The sequence below is a fragment of the Centropristis striata genome, chromosome 21, assembly GCF_030273125.1.
Source record: "Centropristis striata isolate RG_2023a ecotype Rhode Island chromosome 21, C.striata_1.0, whole genome shotgun sequence".
NCBI classification, from domain to species: domain Eukaryota; kingdom Metazoa; phylum Chordata; class Actinopteri; order Perciformes; family Serranidae; genus Centropristis; species Centropristis striata.
Window position 1 is genome coordinate 10,222,499 of NC_081537.1, and position 22,595 is coordinate 10,245,093.

The 22,595-nt window shown below is 39.9% G+C and overlaps 1 protein-coding gene across 1 annotated transcript; it reads right to left on the minus strand.

The window, feature by feature from the left end:
* Window positions 1–271: 271 nt before the first annotated feature.
* On the minus strand, window positions 272–22,595 carry ace (angiotensin I converting enzyme (peptidyl-dipeptidase A) 1). The gene is made up of 25 exons (XM_059325350.1): window positions 21,972–22,595; window positions 17,859–18,026; window positions 17,652–17,739; window positions 16,629–16,772; window positions 16,251–16,442; window positions 15,047–15,144; window positions 14,695–14,864; window positions 14,364–14,587; window positions 14,125–14,269; window positions 13,109–13,207; window positions 12,340–12,462; window positions 12,031–12,236; window positions 11,496–11,632; window positions 11,174–11,332; window positions 10,442–10,529; window positions 10,037–10,180; window positions 9,427–9,618; window positions 8,635–8,732; window positions 8,100–8,269; window positions 6,801–7,024; window positions 3,907–4,051; window positions 3,647–3,745; window positions 3,295–3,417; window positions 1,925–2,109; window positions 272–787 (listed from the first exon to the last, which is right to left on the minus strand). The coding sequence occupies exons 1-25, from the start codon at window positions 22,317–22,319 to the stop codon at window positions 594–596; spliced, it is 3,963 nt and encodes a 1,320-aa protein (XP_059181333.1). The 5' UTR covers window positions 22,320–22,595; the 3' UTR covers window positions 272–593.

The following is a 22,595-nucleotide window of genomic DNA, read 5'->3' on the forward strand; positions in this document are numbered from 1 at the left end:
TTAATTCCGTAGTTAAGGATGTCAAAAAAAGGTAATAAAATGTCATAGCATAGTATGCCACAAATAATGTCAATGTTTTTTGCTTGTCATAGTATAGCATTTCAAAAAAGTCGTAAACGTCATATTGAACAATATTCAATGTTGGGTGTGGTTTTCTTACTGTGCAGTTTCAGTGTTATAAAGTTGTTTCTCATAACCTTTTACTTTAATTGCTACCATAATCATTGTGTGTTTTTGAAAAAATGTATCATTTAAACACATAGACAGAACACATATTTAATGTCTTTATTGTAGAAATGCAGAGGATTCAACAAAAAAAAGATACAAAATCAAATATTCAAAAATGCAATTAATGACTTTACAAACATTCATTTTAAACATTTCCTCCCTAAACATTCAAATATTGTAAATAAATTACAAAACTGTAGTGTTTTTGCATAGGCAAAAATTATTTGACTTCAGGTGTATACAATAAATATACAAGACTAGATAAAGGAGGCAGAACAGAGGAAAGCAAATTTGATCAGATCAGTACAGTACACAAAAACACTGATGTTCACATTAAGGTCGGTACTGTTAGCCATTACAAATGGCTAGTCCTTCTGCTTGAGCTCCATCGTGGATAAGGACTTTTCAGGCTTTTTTGACTTCCTGTACTTGTAGGCCAACAGGATGGTGGCCAGCAAGAGGACCACACCAATGACCAACAGGACCCACTGGCCGGCTATGGCAGCTGCACTTTCCACATTCAGACCCAGGAAGTCCACTTTACTGGCCTTAGGATCAGCTGCAAGACAGACGATAACAAGTAAATACTATGGCCATACTCGGGCTGTATCAGTAAAAATGGAATTTCATTGTATGGTATATAGTCTGTCATAAAAATATATCAACATTGTCACAAATAGTGATAATAAATGTAATAAATGTAACTAAAATGTTCATAGTGTAGTATGCTGAAGAGAAAAAGTCATAGTTCAATATACTATATAACATTTAGTTAAATCTAAAAAAAAAAAGAAGTATAGCATGTGAAACCAATTTCAAAAATGTAATGGAAAAGTGACTTGAAATATTTAGGAAATTTAAAAAAAGTTGTATTAATTATATCTAAAATGCTATAGAAAATGTCAAACTATAGTGTAGCATAAAATATCTTTAAGCATGTCATAGTATACTGTATAAAAATAAAAATTCATACAAAAGGGTATAGTATAACATTAACATTTCCTAAAATGTTATAGTTCAATATACCATAAACATTTTTAAACAAAACTTATACATTGCAGCATTAAAATCTAAAAGCTGAAAAAAGAAGCTGCCTGCTGAAAAGTAGAAACATTTGACAAGGTATAACGCTTTCTACCTATAGATGGTGCTCATCAGTGTGTCTAAATCTGTTAAATGCTGCAGCTGTTATGTATCTTTTAGATATTCAGAATATTAAGGTGCTTTTTATAAACGACGCTGTAATAAGGAATAACTCTTTCAAAACATCTGTCTCAAATTTCTGTGTTGGTAATAATTCCACATTCAAATAATAACAATCAGGAAGGTGAAAGGCGGGATAACACATCATTTTTGTATCCAAATTCAATCTGCATTCTCTCTTGAACTGAGCAACAACAGCTGTGTTCTCTCTTTCTCACTATCTCTGTTGCTAAGAATCTCATTAATCTCATATGTGCACATCCTTTCAACAGGATCTCATCAGTTAAACAAGAGGAGCAGGAGATTGATTTCAGCGTGAGCCGCAGTAGATGAGAACAACTAAATCAATGCATCAATGTGAAGATTTTTTTTTTTCTGGGAATGGTTTCAAAGCAGACTTGGCTTGTAGGCATGCCGACACGCGTGTGCTTTTATTCATGTTTCTGTGGAAGTTTCAAAGTATGCGGATGCTGCATGAATGTGTTTGACATACTTGGAGGTTTCCAGTCGTACTCGGGCCACCCGCGGACTTCGTTGTTCTTGTTGTTCTCTTTCTCCAGCCATTCAGTTAGAGGTTTGAAATATTCCATGAGAGGCTGGGCAGTCATGTTGGGCTGGCCGGTGATCAAGGCCATTGCCTCGGGCCAGGGCTTACTGAAGCCCAGCTTCATCACATCACTGCAAATGACAACAGAGAGAGGGTCAGAGAGGAGGTCGGAGGGAGGAGGACCAGTAGCAAGAATGTGATCTAGAGATTACACACCTAGTGTAAAGCATGTTTTCACCAGCTACCTGCACTCAGAAATACTCCGAACAAATTAAATACAATATCCATTTTAGTCACTTTTGGTCATACATATACAGAATCCCTCTTGCATGGTGCAGCCTGCAGATACTTGACCTAAAGGACCAGTGTGTAGGATTAATGGTATTTAGAAATAATGTTGCAGACTGCAATAAAGTGAATACCCTTACACTCAGCCCTCCCTTTCCAAACATGTAGAGAACCTACGGTGGCCTTCTGGTAACGTACAAAACAATAAACTGTATAAAAGAAGTGGGCTTCAGTGCCTTAAACCTGCATTCCTTCTAATGGCCAGCAGGGGGAGACTCTACTGGTTACAAAACGGTGTTCGATTGTAAAGAAGTCGATGTCAAAATTACCCTACTTAACACTTGATTAATTACCTCAGTAAACTTCCTCATGAATTTATTTTCTCAATTGCTACTTTCAGGTCTTCTTCAATACAACATGATGTTCGTTGGCCCCATTTGGAGTAAAATAGAAGATAAAGAAGATAATCCTTACAAATGGAATTACAATTAGCATCCCTATTTATATCACAGTTAACATGAATTATGGCTACACCTCACTGTGGTGGATGTGGTGGATGTCATGATGATCAGGTCCACTTCTTTTAAACAGTCTATGGTAAAAATGCAAAAGGGCCTCTCTAGGGTTTGGTTTGTCCATTCTGGGCTACTGTAGAAATACAGTGGTGCAACATGGAAGGCTCCGTGGAGAAGGACCCACTCCCTATGTAGATATGAAGAGCTCATTCTAAACTAATGAAAATACAATTATTCTTAGTTTGTTTCTTGTGTTGGAGATTAAAGAAAACATAATTATGAATATCAGATTCACTTTCTGCAATTAGATCCCCATAAATCCTAAATCCTTTAACTTCTCATCAAAGTGAGGACTTTCATGGAGGAAATGCATCAAGGGGAATGGATGATACATAAAGATAATTTACATGGAAGCACTATAAGTGGTTGCATATTATTATCTGCCGAAGGTGCTTATGGCTGTGTGCATCTATGTGTGTGTGTGTGTGTGTGTGTGTGTGTGTGTGTACTAACCCCAGCAGCTTCCCAGCTTCTTTAGACTGGTAGATATCACAGGTATGTAGAGGCCCAACATGCTTGGCAGCATCACACAGAGCCTTGTGGAACTGAAACTGGATGATGAAGCTGACAAAGTACCTGAGAGGAGATCAGTAAACATGTACTGTCATGACCTTGCATTGATGCAAACAGGAAACTTAAGGAACTGGCATTGTCACATCAGACCTGCTTAGAGATGATTGATTTTCCCTTCAGCCATGTGAGTGTTTCTATCTTATCTTTCCATGGTGCATTGAAGAGTGTTATCAATCTGTTTGTTCTCAATTATCAGGAGTCCTGATTGTTCAGCAGATTCAGGAAACTTTACCTCACATAGGGCACGTTAGCAGGGATGTGGAACTTTGCACCCGGGTCAAAGTCGTCCTCAGTGCGGGTTACAGGTGGACACAGTCCCTGGTACTTCATTCTGCATTGAAGTAAAGTATAGCTTAGCTTTATTTAAGTTAATAATTTATTAAACAATCTATCTTACAGTTATTAATAACCGTCCTTTATTTAATAATTAATGTACTTTTCCGCTACATCATAAACATTGCACTTTGTAATTGTAACGCTGGTGAACTTTACCTGAGGTTCCACCACTCTTTATTGTACTCAGACGATGGGATGCGTCCATCGAAAACCTTCCATCTCCACTGATCCATCAGGTAGCCAAAAGGTAAGAAGGCAATCTTGTCAAGCGCTATGCTCATCAGGAAGTTGATGTCACTCTCTAGAGAAGAGGACAGAAACAACATGATCATTAGTTGTGTTATAACCATAGACTCTATAAATAATGGACGTGGTGACCCATTGGTTTGTGGACTGCCCATTGGAAGCATCGAGTTCAGCGTTACACTCGTCGCCATCTTGTGTCGCCATCTTGTTTCCATGAACAGGGAGCAGACCATATTTGGACTGTGGAGGAGCGAGAGGGATCTGATCACTGACTACAGCCTCTCTACACCTCAACCTGACTGAGAGAAGTCACTGCTAATTCATGTTAGCATTAACTGGAGCATTAACTGGGATGTTAGTTTTAGCTAGCAAAAAACAAAAACTAAATGTTTGTTACTGACCTCAGAAAACTGAACAGCGACTCCTTGGAGTGTCCAACCAAATGCGGAACAAGACATTTTTATTGAATAAAACTGTCATTAAGTGAAAATACAGTGTGAAAGGGTCAAAGAAATGAGACCAGACCGGGAAAACATCCTTTTTTTATATGTTAATATATTATATATAACTTTATTGACATGTTGTCGTGGATACGCATTGTTCTGCTTCTCTCCTAATGACGGCTCGCCTTGTTAGTGACCTGTCAATCAAAGGTAGCCACACCCCAAATCATATGATTCTTTATCTTCTATTTTCTTCTAAATGGGGGCATTATTTGAACTATTGACATCAAATTGTTGTGAATGAGATTTTTTACTAGCTATTGAGGCCATAGTGTTGTCCTAAAAAAAATTTCTGAGGTAATAAATCAAGTGAGAAGTTTTCTCATTTTGTACTGAAATGAATGGAATGGAATTGAAATACTTCTGCAGCCACTGTCAGCGCCCCCTGCTGGAATTTTCGGTAGAATGCAGCTTAAGGCATTTCCTGGTTTGCCTCCCTGCTCAGACCTGGGCTGCATCCCATTACCACTATTTCGCATCCATGCGTCCCTCACTTGCGCCGTTCACTTGCGTCTTAGTCCCGCCCACTAGGGATGCATGGAGAGACGCAAGTGAGGGAAGCGAGGCGAGGGGAAACGATTTAAGAGACATGAGACGTCCTTCCCTCCGAAGCGTCACGTGAAGCGACGTCCGTTTCTAATGACGGCTGCAGCGGATCACAGCTGGATCAGCTGTCAGTCGCTTTAACAGCTGGAGACATGCACTAATAATAATAATAATAATAATAAGTGTTTTTCTCTGTTTAACAAACACCTGCACATGAATAACAACCTCCATCGTGTATTTATACTGTGAACTGTGTCCAGCTCAGGGGCACGGGAATGCCTTTATATTATTTATTAATTATTATTTGCTGCTGTATTAGGACAACTATTAGGGCCAAGTATGAAAAAAAAATACGGACCCGGGGGAGGGGGGTAATACTGGTCCATGCCTCACTGGGTCCGTCCGGTGCCACACACATACACACACAGACACACAGACAGACAGACAGACAGACAGACACACACACACACACACACACACACACACACACACTTCAAAAAGATGAATAAAGATTCCATGAACCCGGCTCCATGGCACGCGTAAAGACGCATCACATGAGGATGACCGTGAGGAATGAAGGCTGGGAACAATAAACCTGCTGCTGTGAAATAAGTTTAGACGAACGTTACACTGTAACTGTCAACAAGACGCAGAGGAGGTCTGAAAGAGAGACAGCACTCCGTGTGAAGGCGAGGAGGAGGGGAGCGTCAGTTGGATCATTCTGATAAAACACCTTAAACAGAGCGAGTGATGGAGAAGATTCCTTTCTCCCGCAGGTAGAAAGGAATGAAATGTGGTGATGTAGTACCATCATCTCATGTTATCTGTTTTTAATCATGCCATGGTGGCTGGGTCCTTCTCCCCTGGGTTCCTATTTATTTATTTATTTTTTTCATATATGGCCCTAATACGCCGTCGTAGTAGACGATCCTGGTGATAAATTAATTATTTAATATCCCAGAACATGATTGTGTCCGCTGAACACCGGCCAATATTTTATTAGGTTAGATGATGAAGGTAAAATGTAAATTATGTCACTCAGTAATGATCAGCCTCGCGTGGTACTGATGAAAATGACAAACAATGTAAAAGTGTTTCTTGCTGACAGACAGACTCTCAGACTCTCTACTGTTTTTTTTTTTTTACTTTAATAATATGCATAATAAATCTGTACGGTGGAAAAAACAGATCACAAAAAGGAAAAAAAGGAAAAAGGAAAAAAACTTCTAGAGCGATCTTTCTCTTAATTTATTATAAATGTAGAAATATGTTTGTGGTGTTTTTGTTGTTCAGAGTCACAATAAAACAGATTTTAATTACATGGTGAATCATATAAATAAAATATAAAACTTGTGGTGACACACTTTAGTTTAATCTGTGATCTGTCTTCACTCCGGTATCAAACTACAGCGATGTTGCGATGTATAACATCAGTCCGATCAGCTGCTGCGTCTATTCAACGAGTCAGGGGGCGGGGCCACCGCTAAAAGACTTCCGCATAGGATTCTCTCGTGTATCCTCGCTTGTGCCTCCTCCGATATGCCTCCTCTATCCTCTATCCTCTATCCTCCGATCACAAATAAGAGCTTTGGGACGGTCTTAAAGATGGCGCCCGCGAAAGAACTTCCGGTTCAAGCGAGGATAGAGGATAGAGGAGGCGAAAATTAAGGGAATTGAGAAGCAGCCCTGGAGGTTGCTGCCTGGTTATAACATCGCAGCCGTTTACAGAACTATGCAGTATTCATGTTGACTCACCGTAGTCAGTTTCAACTTTGTCCAGCAGGCCGATTTTCTCCAGATGTTTTGGCGTTGCCACAGACAGGGCTAGCACATCGCCGATGGCCTCATGGAAGCCGGGGTTGGCTCCATCGCGGAAGGACACGGGTTGGTCTTTGTACTGCAGAAAGTACTGGACGTGGCCCATCTCATGGTGCACTGTGATCAGGTCATCCATAGTCACAACAGTGCACTGTTTGATCCTGGAGACACAAACAAGGACATAATTACAGCAATTATTGAATCCTCTTGGCTTCCATGCATTTAATGGCTGAAATTGGAGTTGTTAAATCTCATACAGCACCATTCTCATATATTGATGTTTTCCTCCTTTTTATTAAAACAGTAAAATTCTGACACCTCAACTTCTATTTTAATGATGTCCTTGCAGTCTTGCGTGAAAGGGGAGAATACTGTTTGAACAATTTTCCCCAAATACCCTAAATTTTCAATTTGTTTCCAGAGTCCAGAGAAGTGACCCTCGATCCGTATTGAACCACAATGGTGCAAACAGGCTCTAAATATTTCTGGAACCTGTTTTTTTTTTTTTGGCCCTCTGTAGTCTATTGTTATAGGCCTTATTGTTCACTTGACACAGAAACAACAACCTGACCCTATTTCATCCTGCACACATTTTAATGTTTAGCAAATTTCTAATACTAAAGACTAGTGATTTGTTATATTCGTATGCAATGGCACAATAAGTAGAATTTGATCTTAACGTATAAACCATGAAAGACCATTCACAAATTTAGAGTAGTCCACCAAGCCACCTGACTGTACTGAATCAGTCTCTTGTGGCCAGTAATTCTAAACCTTTGAATGGTATTGTACAGTGGCAGGTTCACGCTGTCTGAGGGGCAGGGGCAAAAAAGTAAAAAGGGAACCAGTGGCAGTTAGTTTTCTACATTTAAGGGCACCCTAGAGGACACATGTTATCTACCATGGGGGCATCCAAGAGCTCTTTTGCAGCATTTTTTTTCAAACATATGGGCAATCACTCCCCTTCCCCACCAGTGGTATTGTATGTATGTATATCTGGTATTAGCTAGATATAAGTCTGAATTTTACCAGAATAAAGCACACATTTGCTGCACCAATGATAGTTATTACTCAATATAAAAACTGTACAGATTTTTGTGTCTTACCTCTGCACTTATTTATGTACTTGAGTCTAAAGTTTGAAAGTTCTGAGTGTGTATTAATGTTTCTGTATTAAATTTAGGCAAGACCACCTACTGTATAACAGTCAGTTAGGTTATGGGGGAATAAATTAACCTGAAGTCTTTTCGGTTATAGAAGTCCCATGCAGATGCATGGCACACCACCTGGCGTCCATCAGGCTTCTCCAGCATGGATTTGTCCCAGAACTCTTTTGGCATTGGCAGCAGACCCAAAGAGGTGAAAAATCTGTCTGATTCCTGGAACATTTTGATGGCGTTCCAGCCCTGAATGGAAAAAGAGTGTCAGTTTGGGAAAAACAACTGCTGCATGAAGAGAAGAGATGAATGCACAAAGTGTAAACAAATTTATGGTTGTGAAAGGATAGAAGGAAACATATTACTGAAAATATGTAAACAGTGCATTCATGTATTATGTACACTTCATGGCAGTTATGAATGTCTGCTGTCTATTTATCCTCATTCTGCCTGATCCTCCACTTCGAACCGCACCCAAAAAACAAACTGATCCTCGACCTCTAAAGTGGTCCACAAGCTGGTGTGTGTGAGTGTGTGTTCTTTGCTTGTGTCCTTGTGTATTCATGTGTGCTGCAGTGATCATTATGCAACAGCTGGCTCATGTGTTCATTCACCTGTGACACCATAGCAGGGGTGGCGTCAACCTGCGTGGCATGCGGGTAGGGCATGACTAAATCCATTATGCCAGACCAGGTCTGTGCCCACATGTTGCCTGAAATGACAGAAGACATCGTTTATTTCATTTTTTTCAAAGTTATGGGGCAAGTCATCCTCTGCTCTGCCAGCTAAACCAAGTAGGATTCGTGACAGTCAGTCCAATCCCTAACCGTGTGGAACTGTCACACACAATCTTACGCTTGATGCCTCTGAAAGCAAATGAAATCCTGCCTAAATCCAAATGAAACTACAGGCAACGACAGAATATGAATGGGGTATGCTCCCACACAAAAGGAGAGTTTGGGCTAGAGTGTTAGAATCCTTTGAATTCCAAAGTGAAATACTGACTCATGTGTGGTTTTGGTCTGTGATTTTAGCCTCAACTTCTGAGAGCCTGGTCATTTCTGAAGGCAGTGGAAAGCCCCATATTTTAAGGGACAGTTCACTCCTCTTACCTGTAGCGCTATTTATACATCCAGATTGTTTTAGTGTTGTGGTTTTGAGGCCAAAGAGATGCATTTTCTCAAATATAATGCAACTACATTGGATGTGGTGCCAAATGCGCTTATAATACATTTAGAAAACTTAAAAAGCAATGTGTCTTTCCTGCAATCATGACCTGAATTTTCAAGATAATCCACAGACCTTGTTATGAGCAGCTTCATGTGGAAGTTATACTTGAAACTCATTCACACCCATTTAAACACTTTCTGTAGCTTTCTGAACAGAATCTCCTTCTTCTTACTTACCCAGCAAATGAGCAGGAATGGGTCCCTTTAGGTTGATGTGCTCTGCACCATACTTTTTGTACAGACCCCTGCGGACATAGGCGTGCACATTCTGATAGAGAGGCTCCAGCTCCTTCCACAGAGCCTCCAGGTCCTCCTCAAAGGTAGGGGTTTCATACAGGGAGCGCCAGAAAGCCCCATTGTCAGAGTGACCTACAGACAGTACCAGGGATAGAACATTCATCTGTGAGGTGGATATTGTATTACATTGTACATTGTGTATAATACAATAAAAAAAGAGAAGTAAGACTGGAGATTTAGCTAGAAGTTAGCTAGCATTAGCGTTAGTTTATCATTCCAGCTCCTGATCTGTTCTGCACATGTGCTGGTCACAAAAAAAGTTAAAAACTTGACAAACCAATAGATGACATTACTGTGACTATGTCCATTACTTTGATACAGTCTAAATGCTATAGTAATGTGGATGCTAGGCTTAGCAAGAGCCTAATTTTGCAAGGCAGGACACTTTTGCAGCTGCTTCTAAAGCAAACTAATCCTAAATAATGATCTTCTTGCTAAAAGGGGAAGCCAATGTGCTACTATTTGTTGTTTATGTTTCACCAGTTCATACCATTGAGCGTTGCAGCTGAGTTGGCCAGTTCAACATATCTCTTGTAATCCTTCCGAAGCACTTTGCCAGCAGCATCTCTCCATCCTTTCCAGGCAAACAGCAGCTCATCATAATCTCTGGACTCCGCCATGATCTTCTGAAGATCTGAAACACAGTGCATTCTTTTATGACACCCACTTTACCCACTGTACACTGTACAATGCAGCAGAGTAATCATGTCTACTATGTGTTTTTCTTATTTCTTATGTGAAATACTTAAGATTACAGTATCTGATCATTTTGTGGATTATTTACCCAAATTGAAACAAAAGTTTGCCATTAACCATGCCATATGTTACTCACATGCTACATATTTATTATTTGATTTATATATTTTGGAGATTGGCATATATTTCTTGTTCTTACCTGGATCCAGTGGGTGGCATGTCCCATCATCTCTGCACACCTGAGCCACACTGTACTTGGTCTCCATGTTGGATAGGAGAGTGTTGTACTGAAAAGGTAATTCACCAAGCGTTAGAGCCGTCTGGAATCATCAGCAATGATCTAGTTTTGATATTTGTAAATATATAATACAGCTTTCAGAATGGTGCTCAGTTGCAGGGATGATAATATGAACATGTAAGAGAAACTCTAAAAGTAGACAAGTACTGAACAGAAAATGTAATTTACATAAGGGTTAATGCCAGATGAGGTGTCTTTTATTAGGAGTTAATGGACAATGGGGAGGCCAGAACCGCCTCCACAGAGGCCACTCCTGATTATTTTTCACTATTCAGTGGATAGGACCTGAACAAAAACGGATAATGGTACGATCTAACAATCCTAGCACTTTAATGTTACCTAAGGCGTGTCTTGCCAAGAAAAGGAGTGTGATTCATAGTAACAGCAACAGATGCCTGTCACAAATACATCTAAGAAGCATAAGCTATCATTGTGGTAGTGTATTTTCTGGATCCCTGTTGCATGCCCATTGGTGATTGTTTATGGGAAACACGTCTCAGTTTTCTGTCTATTTTTGTCAAGAAACAACAACTTCCAGCTGTGATTGAACTCAACCAACAAAACAATATATGCCTCCAGAGCAGCTCTGTCTTGAATAAATATTTGTAAAATTTAAAAAAATGTCCTTCAAACCTCTTCCAGTTCTGCCTGTGGCAGGGCAGCCCTCTCAATGTCGCTGAGTTTTTTCATGATGCGTTTGACCGAGTCATCCTGGAAGTCGGTGGTGTCGTACAGACGGGCCTTCCGACCATAATCCAGGGTGTGGGCCGACATCTCCAGGTTCTTGTCAAGCTAGAGAGGAATAATTAATAATGTACTTGGCTAATTAGCTAAATAGACATATACATGTGACTAATTGACTCAACATAGCATGCAACAGTCCTTCCTGTCTAATGATAAATTATGCTTGAACAGTGTATATCTTAGTGGAGTCAGTCTGTCAGAAGGTTCTCACCATCGCCTGCTTATTGGCTTCATTGATGTCGGTGTTGTACTTCCAGGAGGCCTCGGTGTAGGCGTTCCACACCGTCTCAGCTGTGCTGTTGTACTGATCCAGAAACTTCTTTGCATCAGCCTCATCTGTGTTCTTTCCTGGGTAAACAAGAACAAGGGTCAAGTCAGCTGAAGTACGGTAGGGAGATCCATGTAATAAAGTCTGAAAAGTACTATCACATTTTAGCTAATTACGACGTGTGAGTTGTGATTATCATTGGCAAACACCATAGGCTTTTTTGTTGTTCTTTACAGAAAACTGCACTTATCTGTTGGTGTGCATGGATGCAGAGACAACTTGGAACAGACTGCGAGACATTTAACCAAAGCTAAAGAAACAATATACACCACTGCACCGCATCTAATCCTAAATGTAAGATGTACTAATTTACTGAGAACACAGCTATAACTCTTTTATTGTATCCTCACCTTCCATATAGTGTTAATTATTTCATATTCGGTTTTTATGATATTTTCATTTTGAGCAGTACTCTTACCAATATCTTCAGGGTAGCCCTCAGGGATTGGAGGGACCCAGTTAAAGTCAGGCCATCCCAATGTCTCTCCCTCATTTTTCTTTTCCAGCCATGTAATAATGGGTTGAAAGTATTTCATCAGTGAGTTGGCGTCCAACTTGTTGGTCCCTATAGCTTCCATGAGCACAATAGTCCAAGGTTTGGAAGAGCCAGCCTGGAGAATTTTCCTGCAGGAAGACAAATAAAATTGCATAACCATCACTGCTTACCTAAATCCACAATGCATGCTCTGCGGATTAAATAACATAGAGATCCAATCAGATTGCATACTTTAAAATGGCTCCTGCTTCTTTGGAGCCGTAGATGTCACATGTGTGCAAGGGACCCTTTTGATTAGCTGCCTCACACAGTTTTTCGTGAAGCTGGAACTGCAGAATGAAGCTGACAAAATACCTGCAGGGGAAAGAATGTTTCTGTCATCTCTTCAGTGGATTATAACAACACCAATACTTGTTAAAAACATTGCTTTAAAGGTTAAACAGGGCTCACACATCACATTCACAAGATATTCGCTACTTTTTTGTAACAACTACAGAAAAAAATTGTATTATTAAGGGCAACAAGGTTTAGATGATAAGAATGCTGTAAGCGTGTGTTTTACCAGTCAGTACACTAATGTGTTTGTTTAAGCAAGTGTGTGTTTGACTGTCTGTCAGTCCTCACATTGTTAAAGAAACCAGCTGGGGTCAGAGGCTTTTCTTTTAGAAGCTTCCTGCTATTGTAGGGTTATTGTACCCTTTAAAACCACACTCAAGTGCCAGTAATTGACTCCATATTACAGCACACAATAACATAATTCCCAAATCACCAGCCATTCTTGAATGTTCATTCACTTTACCTTCACATATTTCCCTGGTGTGCTCATATGTAAGTGCAGGCACGTACACAACAAACACTCATCATGACTGCAACATAAAAGCCCCATTTTGTTGGATTTACAGTAAATCTTTCACTATGTATTAGGACAGCTAATCAGACAGTTAGGAAAATATAAATACATGAAAATAGCTATAGTTTTGCCACTAGAACAGGATGCTACCTGATATATGGTGTGTTTCCAGGGATGTGGTATTTTGCTCCAGCATCAAAGTGGTCCTCTGAACGTTTGGTGGGTGGGCAGATGCCTTGATATTTTGTCCTTTAAATTGAAAGACGAGAAAGATTTAGAACACACTGGCATGCTTTACATAACTAAGACATGAGTTCTGGAAAGTTACAAGCTTATAATAATGTTTTTTTCCATTATTTGTTTCATGTATGGGCATGTGTGCTCTTTCCCACCAACACCTCACTTTATACACACACACACACACACACACACAAACACAAACACAAACACACACACACACACACACACACACACACACACACACACACACACACACACACACACACACACACACACACACAGTGTGAATGCCAACCAGTATACCCACAGTCTTCTACCGTTACTACAGAGCAGCTAGACTAGTATGTTGATAAGTTGTTGATACAAGTATAGATATAACAATATGAAAGAGGTCGCTCCCCTTTACAGAGCTTTACAGAGCATTTCAGCTCAATTTTTAGCTGTTTGGCCAACAACTATACTTCACTTCACTTTCACAGCGCTCAAAGAGTTGTTTTTGGCAGATTTAGGGAAAATCTGGTAAAACTCTCTCAAGAGCACACTACCTGCTCAGCATGAACAAACAGGAGCATTTAGCAGCTACAGAACAGATATCAGGAGGAGTTGTGGACCGAAAATGGAGCTAAAAGACTACATTTTCATTCATCAGGTGGAAAAAAACATGACTCCAAATGAATGATTACGTTAAGAATGTATGAACTGCTGGATGGGCTAATCTTGGCTAAGAAAAGTGCCCAGGTGTCATTACTTTATCATTTTTAAGTCGAACGATACTGGCATTTGGATGTAGAGCAGTGGTGGTGCAGTGTTAACCAGCAGTAGCTTGAGTGGTATCAATCTTCTCATCCTACTCTCAGTAAGAAAGTAAATTATTACACATTCCAAAAAAATCTAACTATTTTAATGGTCTGTGCATTAACGCATACCTGAGGTGCCACCAGTCAGCATTGTACCGCTCTGGAGGTGTGTTTCCATTGAACACATTCCATCTCCACTGGTCGATGAGGTAGCCAAAGGGAAGGAAGGCTATCTTCTCCAGAGCCATCTTTAACAGGTAGTTGGTATCAGTGTCTGGAGAAACAGAATGCATAAACACAATTATCCGTAACTGTTCTATGGGAGCGTATTTCAGTACCTTTGAACATATTTGTTTCTGTCTCTTTACCAGGGTCAGAGGTCACATTTGCCAGCAGACCAATGGCGTGAAGATGTTTGGGTGTGGAAACGGAGAGAGACAAAACATCGCCAATAGCCTCGTGAAAACCGGGATTGGCTCCGCGACGGTAGCCCACAGGCAGATTCTTGTATTGCAGGTAATACTGAATGTGCCCCATCTCATGGTGTACAGTGAAGAGTTGCTCCATTGTTACTGTGGTGCACTGCTTGATCCTAGAAGGGATAAAATCACTTTGTATTATCAAGTTTTATCAACAAGATGCACAATGAGGTTGACAATGAATCAGCTCTTTCTGACTAAATAGCTGTAAAAATTTTACCTGAAGTCTTTGCGGTTATAAAAGTCCCAGGCAGACGCATGGCACACCACCTCTCGATCGTCAGGCTTCACCAGCATGGATTTCGCCCAAAACTCATCAGGCATCTTCTCTAAATTCAGAGATGTGAAGAACTCCTCAGCCACACGAAACATGTGCGTGGCATTATAGCCCTAAAGGAAAAACAATCATGTCAAAATTAAACTCAATGTTACTGACAAAACTATAATCACCACAAAGCAGAGAATGAGTTAGACTTTCTCTTTTGAGGTCATTGCCTGGGAGACCAACAGAATTTTTTTTTTCTTTTACTGTAATCCATCCCAGTGGCACAGAATCTTTCAGCTATACTTACTTGATTCTCCATTTCTTTAGTCACATCCAAGTTGGGTTTGCCAGGAAATGGGATCATCATATTGTAAATATTGTTCCAGGTCTGGGCCCACATATTTCCTGAGAGTGAGGAAGAAAACATACTTAGGCAACAATTCTGACTTGTTATGGGATACTATGCTCAGGGGTACTGTAGGAAATGCCTCATTCGCAGTAATGTGATAAGCACACAACATGACTTGCCATAGTATGTCTGCATCTTAATACTGTATTGTCCCTTGCATGTGTGATTACATCTTTGACAATATTCCAAGCTGTTATTAAATAATGACTGTTTATGAAAATGATTGGATGAGTGACTAAATTAATAAATAAATAAAAAGTCCTACACCCAGTAGAATCTCTGTAATTTGGAATTAAAACTAAGAGACCAGATAAACAAACAAAAAACGTTTAATATGGGACTCAAAGACATTCTGATTTGATTAAGGGATTTGTTACTAGATTGAGATTCCATAAGACCTCTATTGATTCTCCAAACCAGTTAACATTAAGCTAAGGCAATTTCTTTATGAAGAACACTTCAACACAGTGTTGACTGTGCTGTGATTGGCTAGTACCGGTTGCCTCAGCATACTCATTTAGCGACTGGCGAGTTAGCTCTATGCTTTCATGCTACATTGGTTACAGAAAATTAGCCGAACGGTTATAACTTTGGTGTGAATTTTAATGTGCTTTCCTCCTGTACGCTGCGTTGAGTGTGTGGGTCAAGTATTAAGTTGTTTAATTTACTATTTTAGCGACTGACTTGTTAGCTAGCTAGCTAGCTAGCTTGCTTGCTAATTCCACTAAGCTTTCATGCTAAACTGGTGACAGAAAATGAGTCTGACAGCGGGGTAGTGACCAGTGGACCATGGGGTGCATAAGCAAACTAATTTACGTTTAATTTCAAGTTTGATGAACAGTTAATTCATCCATAATTATAATATTGGTTGATTTTATATGAAGTCAAATTTAACAATAGACCACTCCTCCAGTAAAGTGCATTTAGTGCACAGACAAAGCATTTTTTAAGTATTACGATGAAAAAAACCAAGCTATCCTCCCTTCGTTTACATAACCTCCCTCTAATAATTTTCGTGGACTCCCTCATGTCATGCAGCATATATTCACAGTTCTTGTCAGGCAATACTGCATATTAGCAACATAACAATGTTATTTTGTACCTAGCAGGTGAGCAGGGATGGGTCCTTTAAGGTTGATGTACTTGGGACCGTACTGGTTGTAGAGCTGGCGGCGCACAAAGGCATGCAGGTTCTTGTAGAGGGGTTCAATGGTCCTGTAGAGTTCCTCTATATCCTGTTCAAAGGTCTCAGACTCGTACCAAGAGCGCCAGTCCGCTCCAGTGTCATCAAACCCTAAAGAGGAACAAATATTATGGTTCTCTCTTTCTTTCTTTCTTGCCATTTCCTTCCGTCTATCAGCAAGTTCGACCTCTTTACTCTCCATATTCTTTTGTTACATTATTCGCAACAAATAAACTTATTTGTAATTGTATGAACGTTCAATGTGCTCAATGTCAAAGGTCAAGGGGGAGTTCTTACCATCCATCTTAGAGGCATTGTTGCTGAGCTTCACAAACTTGGGGTAGTAATCTCTGAGAGGTACACCTGATTCATTGTGCCAGCCCTCCCATGCGTACAGCAGCCTCTTATAACTCCTAGAGGTGGCCATGATCTCTGTGAGCTCTGCAAAATTAAATAAAATGAAAAATTACACCCTCAGTCATCAAGAAAATGGTTGAACATAAAGGAAGGATGACTGATCTTGGCTGGTGCACAGACAAAAACAGAACTAAAAAAAAAATCATCAAGATGTATTGTCATTTAGATGACTCCCTGCTCTCTCAGCAGGAAAAAGCCACAACAGACACATTATCCAAGAGATTAGCTTTGAGTTATGACAGCTCCATGATATTCTAAGCACCATGCAAAACAACATTTATCTTGCAAATGTCAGAAATAGGAAATAAAGGTGAAGAAAAGGAGAAAGTTGAAGAACACATCAGATTGTTGTAATGTTGGAAAAAAAGTCTATTTATTTTTACAGTGACACTATGTGTTATGTAAAGGGATGTACGGCACACTTTGGATAACCCTGTTCCACCTTAGATTGTTTCCAAGACTAAGAAACCAGTAATTATGATGGGGACTGCACCTTAACAACAGTAACATAGTTTATTTATGTTTGTGAGTCTTCAATTTTAACTAGAAATAATAGTTTTTGTCATACTGTGTGTGTTGGCAAGCATTTCTCACAATTACTTTTGGCAGTTATTGCTGTCTAAACAGAGAGCCAATTGTTCACGATACATGCCGGCAGCGTTAAAAGCTACTGACATGATGTTTCTATAGCTTTTTACTCAACACTCATGGGCACATCCATTACACTTCCTTTGGAGACCGCTCTCGAGTCATTTTGCCGACTTAGATAAGATCTTAGCCTCTTACAACTGTTTTTCTTTCTAGACTTCCCCTGCACATTGTTGTGTGTCTCCTAAATCATCATAGCTCTGATCCGGTTTCTTTATTTTATAATTATACATTTTTTATTCGATATTTACTTACCAGGTTCAAGGCTCCAGCTTACATTTGGCGATGGAGTCACCTTGGCTGTTGAATAAATATTGTCCATTTTGCTGAGAATTGTGTTATACTGGAGACAAGAAAAATAGTTTTGAAGTCAGTTTTTGATACTCAGGGTTAATATAGTAACAAAAATGTTTTATTACGGGGACTCACAACTAATTTTCCATCAGAAAACATAAAACAAACCTCCTCTCTTTCATTCTCAGGCAGGTTGGCAACTCCCAGAATCTTGATCTTCTCCATAAGTTTCTTGTAAAATGGATTGAGAGTGTTGAGAACTTCGTCAGAGAAGACCTGCTTGGCCTTTAATCCCCACGCTGAGGAGAAGGCCTGCTCTTCAAGGGATGCATTTACCTATAAACAAGAGGAAGTGAATGATAAAGATATATTATTTACTCAGAAACAACAACTTCTTTTGTTTGGGTTTTGTTGGGTGGATCACAATTTGGTGCAGTAATTTCTTCACTTTGGTGACTCCCTTATGTTTAATTCCACACCATCAGGCCAAAATCTGAATTTGTCCAGTACTTTGGTTTACCTATCTAATAGTTTGATTTTCTTAACAATGACCAATTGTTAAGATGGACTACCCCATCCTGTACCTAGAACACGTCTTGACCCTTCACCTGCGCTGTGATGTTTTCTTTGACAGCTGTACTAACACATCTTTCCTCTGGGATCAATTAAGTGTATATTGTATATTCGGAGCAAGGTCAAAACAGCAAAACAGCCCTAGCTCAAGGACAATATTTTTGAAAAATGCCCTCATCAATGCTCAAGTGTATGGTCATATATGGCCTCTTTGAATCTCAGGGGCTTTTCTTTATGGCACTGTGGAAGGTCATGGACATATTTGTTTTCAGCATATAATGACAGTGCTGGGAGAATGGCTGGAGTCAAGTCAGCTCTGGAACATTGCATGGATAGTGTGTGTCACATTGATTTGCCTCCAATTCAAAATGATGAACTACTGCTGTAATGTTGCAGCACTATGGGTCCCACATGCTGCACCTTTGACATTTTATATGGCCTAGGAAAAAATGTTTTTACTGTGTTGCAAGTAGGGGCGCAGAAGCCTGAGAAATGGCTGCTAAATTGCTGTAATATTTCCAATTGTAGGTTAAAGTTAGGGTTAATTTTGTACCTGTTGCCCAATTTCTTTTTAACAAGTGTTCCTTTTGATGGTGAATGTATCTGGGGGAAGATACACATGAAAAGAAATACAAGGTCTTGTTTTGGTTAGACTAAAAGTCTGCACATTAAATTTAATTGTAACCTTGTACTGCATTCAGTAGCACTCTTTCATCACATGTACAGGTGTCTAATAACATCCCATTAAATTGAATCCAGTAAAAAATTACAACCCTGTCCATGCACAGCGCATGCTCCCATCACATGTACAGCCAACAGTACTGCAGCTCTGTCTCAGCCATAGGACTATGTGATTTCATGTGAGTTTTGATTAAATTACTGGAGCGAATACATTATACACACACACACACACACACACACACACACACACACACATATATGCTGCTTTATGTAGCTTGATTGAGCATGCTAACTGAGGAGGTTTAATTAATGTATTTCCATATATTCCATATATTCCTCATTGTCTTCATTTGTTTGATACATTTCTTATTAATTTAAATCCAGTTTAGACAGTTTGGAAAGAAACATTCCCCATTTGTTAACGTTCTAGCTAACTCACCACATGACACATTTCACTGTATGTTTAACAGTTAATAGTATTATTTGTCAGATGCATTGCTTTTTAACATGGTAAATTCCCAAAAAAATAATGTTCAATCCCTTGGAAAGTTTCCACTTCGTTAAGAAATCAAACTGTAAACTGAGTCCCACACTGAAAATAGGAAATACCTTCACACACAGTAATGTTGAGGTAACCACATCCTGATAAAACTGACCAAACAGTGGCTTCATTCCAGTAATGTTTTCATTGAAGCCTTTCTTATCTGTCTCTTTCTCACAGCCTTCTCTAAAATAACAGGCTGCAGGAGGGAAAACTGGTGACAGTGAGTTGAAGTATTAACTCTGACCTTTGTGCTCTTCCTCTCATCTCTGTCTTTTTTTTCCTCAATCGTTTTTTCCAGCCTGCCTACACCCATCCATCCACCCAGATAATCATTCTCAACACAAGACATACAATAAAGATAAGCCTTTTTTGCCGATGTTCTTTCCATCAAGGTCTTTTACACAATTTGCAATGTTGTAATTTATAGAGGTAGCCTACAACAACCCAATCGTCTAAATAAATAATGGCATTGTATGTTTCTGGAAACCACAAATATCTTACAGTACATTGAATCCCAACGTTTCTGAATGGCAATAACCCATTCTCATTCCCTACTGTGGTGGAAATAAACAAGCAGTAAAAAAAACAATACACCTTTCACTGGGTCACAGTTTTAAATATGTGGTTAACATTGTGAATTTGATTAAACGTCAGGTAGAAAAAAAATGGGGTTAATTGAGGCAGGATTTATACTTACAAAGTAAGTATACAAAGTTACGTAGTTTATGTAGAATGTTACATACTGATGAATGTAAGGTTAACTTAAAACTTTACAAAAGTAACTTAAAATTGACTTTAGGTTTTACACAGGACACAAGAGTCCGGTCTCTTTGACCCATCAAACCACCCCAACTTCCTTCCACTGCGGACGCTTGTTTTAATATGTCAACAACCCGGGTGCTGAGAACATTTCATATCAATTTATGTGTGGTTTGCAGAAACAAACAGTGCCAACATTTTTTTTCTTGCATCAATGCTGTAAGGTAAGTATTTAGACAAAGGGTGATTTGACTTGTATCAAAGAAATAATACATTTAGCTTGGGTGAGGAATAGGTTTTAGTATTTCAAAATGAAAATGAAAGGCAGTTCTCAAACTTCACATTCAAATCACGTGGAAAAACCTGGCAGTATGCAGTAAAAAAAGCCTCAGGTCTAATGTGAAACTTGAAGCCAGCTGGTATTTTATTCACCGGTTCAAAGAACATCAGCCATTGATATCCACTCACATCGGTTTTTATTCAGCATGATTAGAAGCTTGCAAACTGATCCTCATTCTGTTTGATCTTCCACACGTCTAACGTGAGCCCCATTTGCACAGAGACCAAATCACCCTCACCTCTGAGGTCGGTGTGTGTGGGTGTGTGTGTGTTTGCATTTGCATCTCTACTTTGTGTGCATGAGCAGAGCACACAAGTTGTAATTTAATCTTCATCTTTATTCTAATAATTTCAATGTAATGTAATAGATTGACTGTGCAGAATAAGTGGAAAGCCAACACAAGAACATTTCTCTGTCAGGTTGGATTGTCATGCTCCCTCCTGGCTGCCAGTTTAAATGCAGCTCAGCGCTCTGATCCACTTTGATCCCATCTTTGAACTGTCCATGCTCGTACACGGCAACTACAAGCCCGTTCATTTTTCACCTTACGTTCTGGAGAGCAGAACACATTCTGCAGCGTGACCCTGTTGACACAGGGGTGAGGGGCTCCGCATCTACACCTGTTCAATGTGTGAGGAGACCAAAGCCTGGATAGTGTACTGAAATCCTGTTGTGACAGCTGTCCAAGCACACACGGGAAAAAAAATCCAGTTCGACAAGTTGCTTTCACGGGTTTGTGTCTGACAGAATAAGCTTGTATTGCCTGCACATAGCCATGAATATGAGTGCACCGACTGCCCGAAGGCAAGTAAACACTTTATCACACCTCTACAGTTTAATTGCTGTACCCCTCTTCTGCTTTATTGCCAGTATCCTCTTTCTCACCTCGAACGTTTATGCAAATGTGTCCTTTCCACATGTTGAGATGAAACTAAAACCACACCAATGTTTGCAGACATTTAATTACTTCAAGCAATGCCACACTGGATCATAAATACTATTAGTGTGTGTAAAATTGCATATTGGTTAAACAAATAAATAGCCAGCATAATAGCATGCAAGACCCCCTGAAAATGTATTCAAAACTTGAAGACGTTTGCACCACAGGCATTCAGATGTGTTTTATATTTCCAGTAACACACAAGCTGAGTTGGCTGCGTTGGGAGGAAACTAAGCATGTCATTCTGGAGAGAGATGAATAGGGGTGATATCCAAATCAAGCAGGGCTCAGCTCCACAGAAACCCTTGACCAGTGCATGCATTAATGGTGACGTGGTGCCAGTGCTGGCAAGATATAATCTAAACGGGCCAATTTCATACCAGTGTGAGAAAGGTTCAGCTAACACGTCACCCTCTAATTTCAAGACACCCAGACTTGTCCTACCTGAAGCAGGGAGTTGTGGTCTGTGATGTCGGTGTTGTAGTTCCAGCTGGCGGAGACACTTTCAAATAACACCATTTCAGCATTGTCGTTGTAGTCAGTTAGGAAGCGTCGTGCATCTTCGGTGGTGTTCAGATAATTCCCTGGCATCCAGGCTCCTGGCAGAGCCTGAGAGAGTCCCAAGACTGGCAGCAGCAGCAGCACTGACCACAGAGACCTGTCCACGCCAGTGCCCATGGCTAGCCTCCACGAAAGAAAAAGTGGAGGAGAAAAGAGTTGGAAAGAAGAGCTAAAAATACACTTGCTCCAATGAAGTGAGAGTACACCTTCCCCCTGGAGCTGTTGTCTCATCCACTTCTTCACTGCTCCCTGAAATGCACAGAAGCCTAAGAAAGCTTCTTTTTAAGTGTCAGTGTGACCCAGCCCACACTTCTCTGCAGCCTTCCCTCTTACTTTACAACACTGGACACATTTTCCCCCAGCCCTCTCCTTCCTACTATCTTTTCTCCCTCCCTTCTTTTTCTGTTGTCAGCCAGGGCTCGGATGGATGGCAGTATCTTTGATCAGATCCAAGTTTCTATAACTGTGCGAGATGAGAGATAAGATATGACACACCAGTGCAGTGTG

Excerpts from the sequence above, each read along its gene's own strand:
- ace (XM_059325350.1), bottom strand. The coding sequence starts at position 22,319 with ATGAGACAACAGCTCCAGGGGGAAGGTGTACTCTCACTTCATTGGAGC. Across the intron at positions 12,237-12,339 it reads GAAGCAGGAGCCATTTTAAA|GAAAATTCTCCAGGCTGGCT; the intron begins GTATGCAATCTG and ends GTCTTCCTGCAG. Across the intron at positions 3,746-3,906 it reads AAAGAGTGGTGGAACCTCAG|AATGAAGTACCAGGGACTGT; the intron begins GTAAAGTTCACC and ends ACTTCAATGCAG.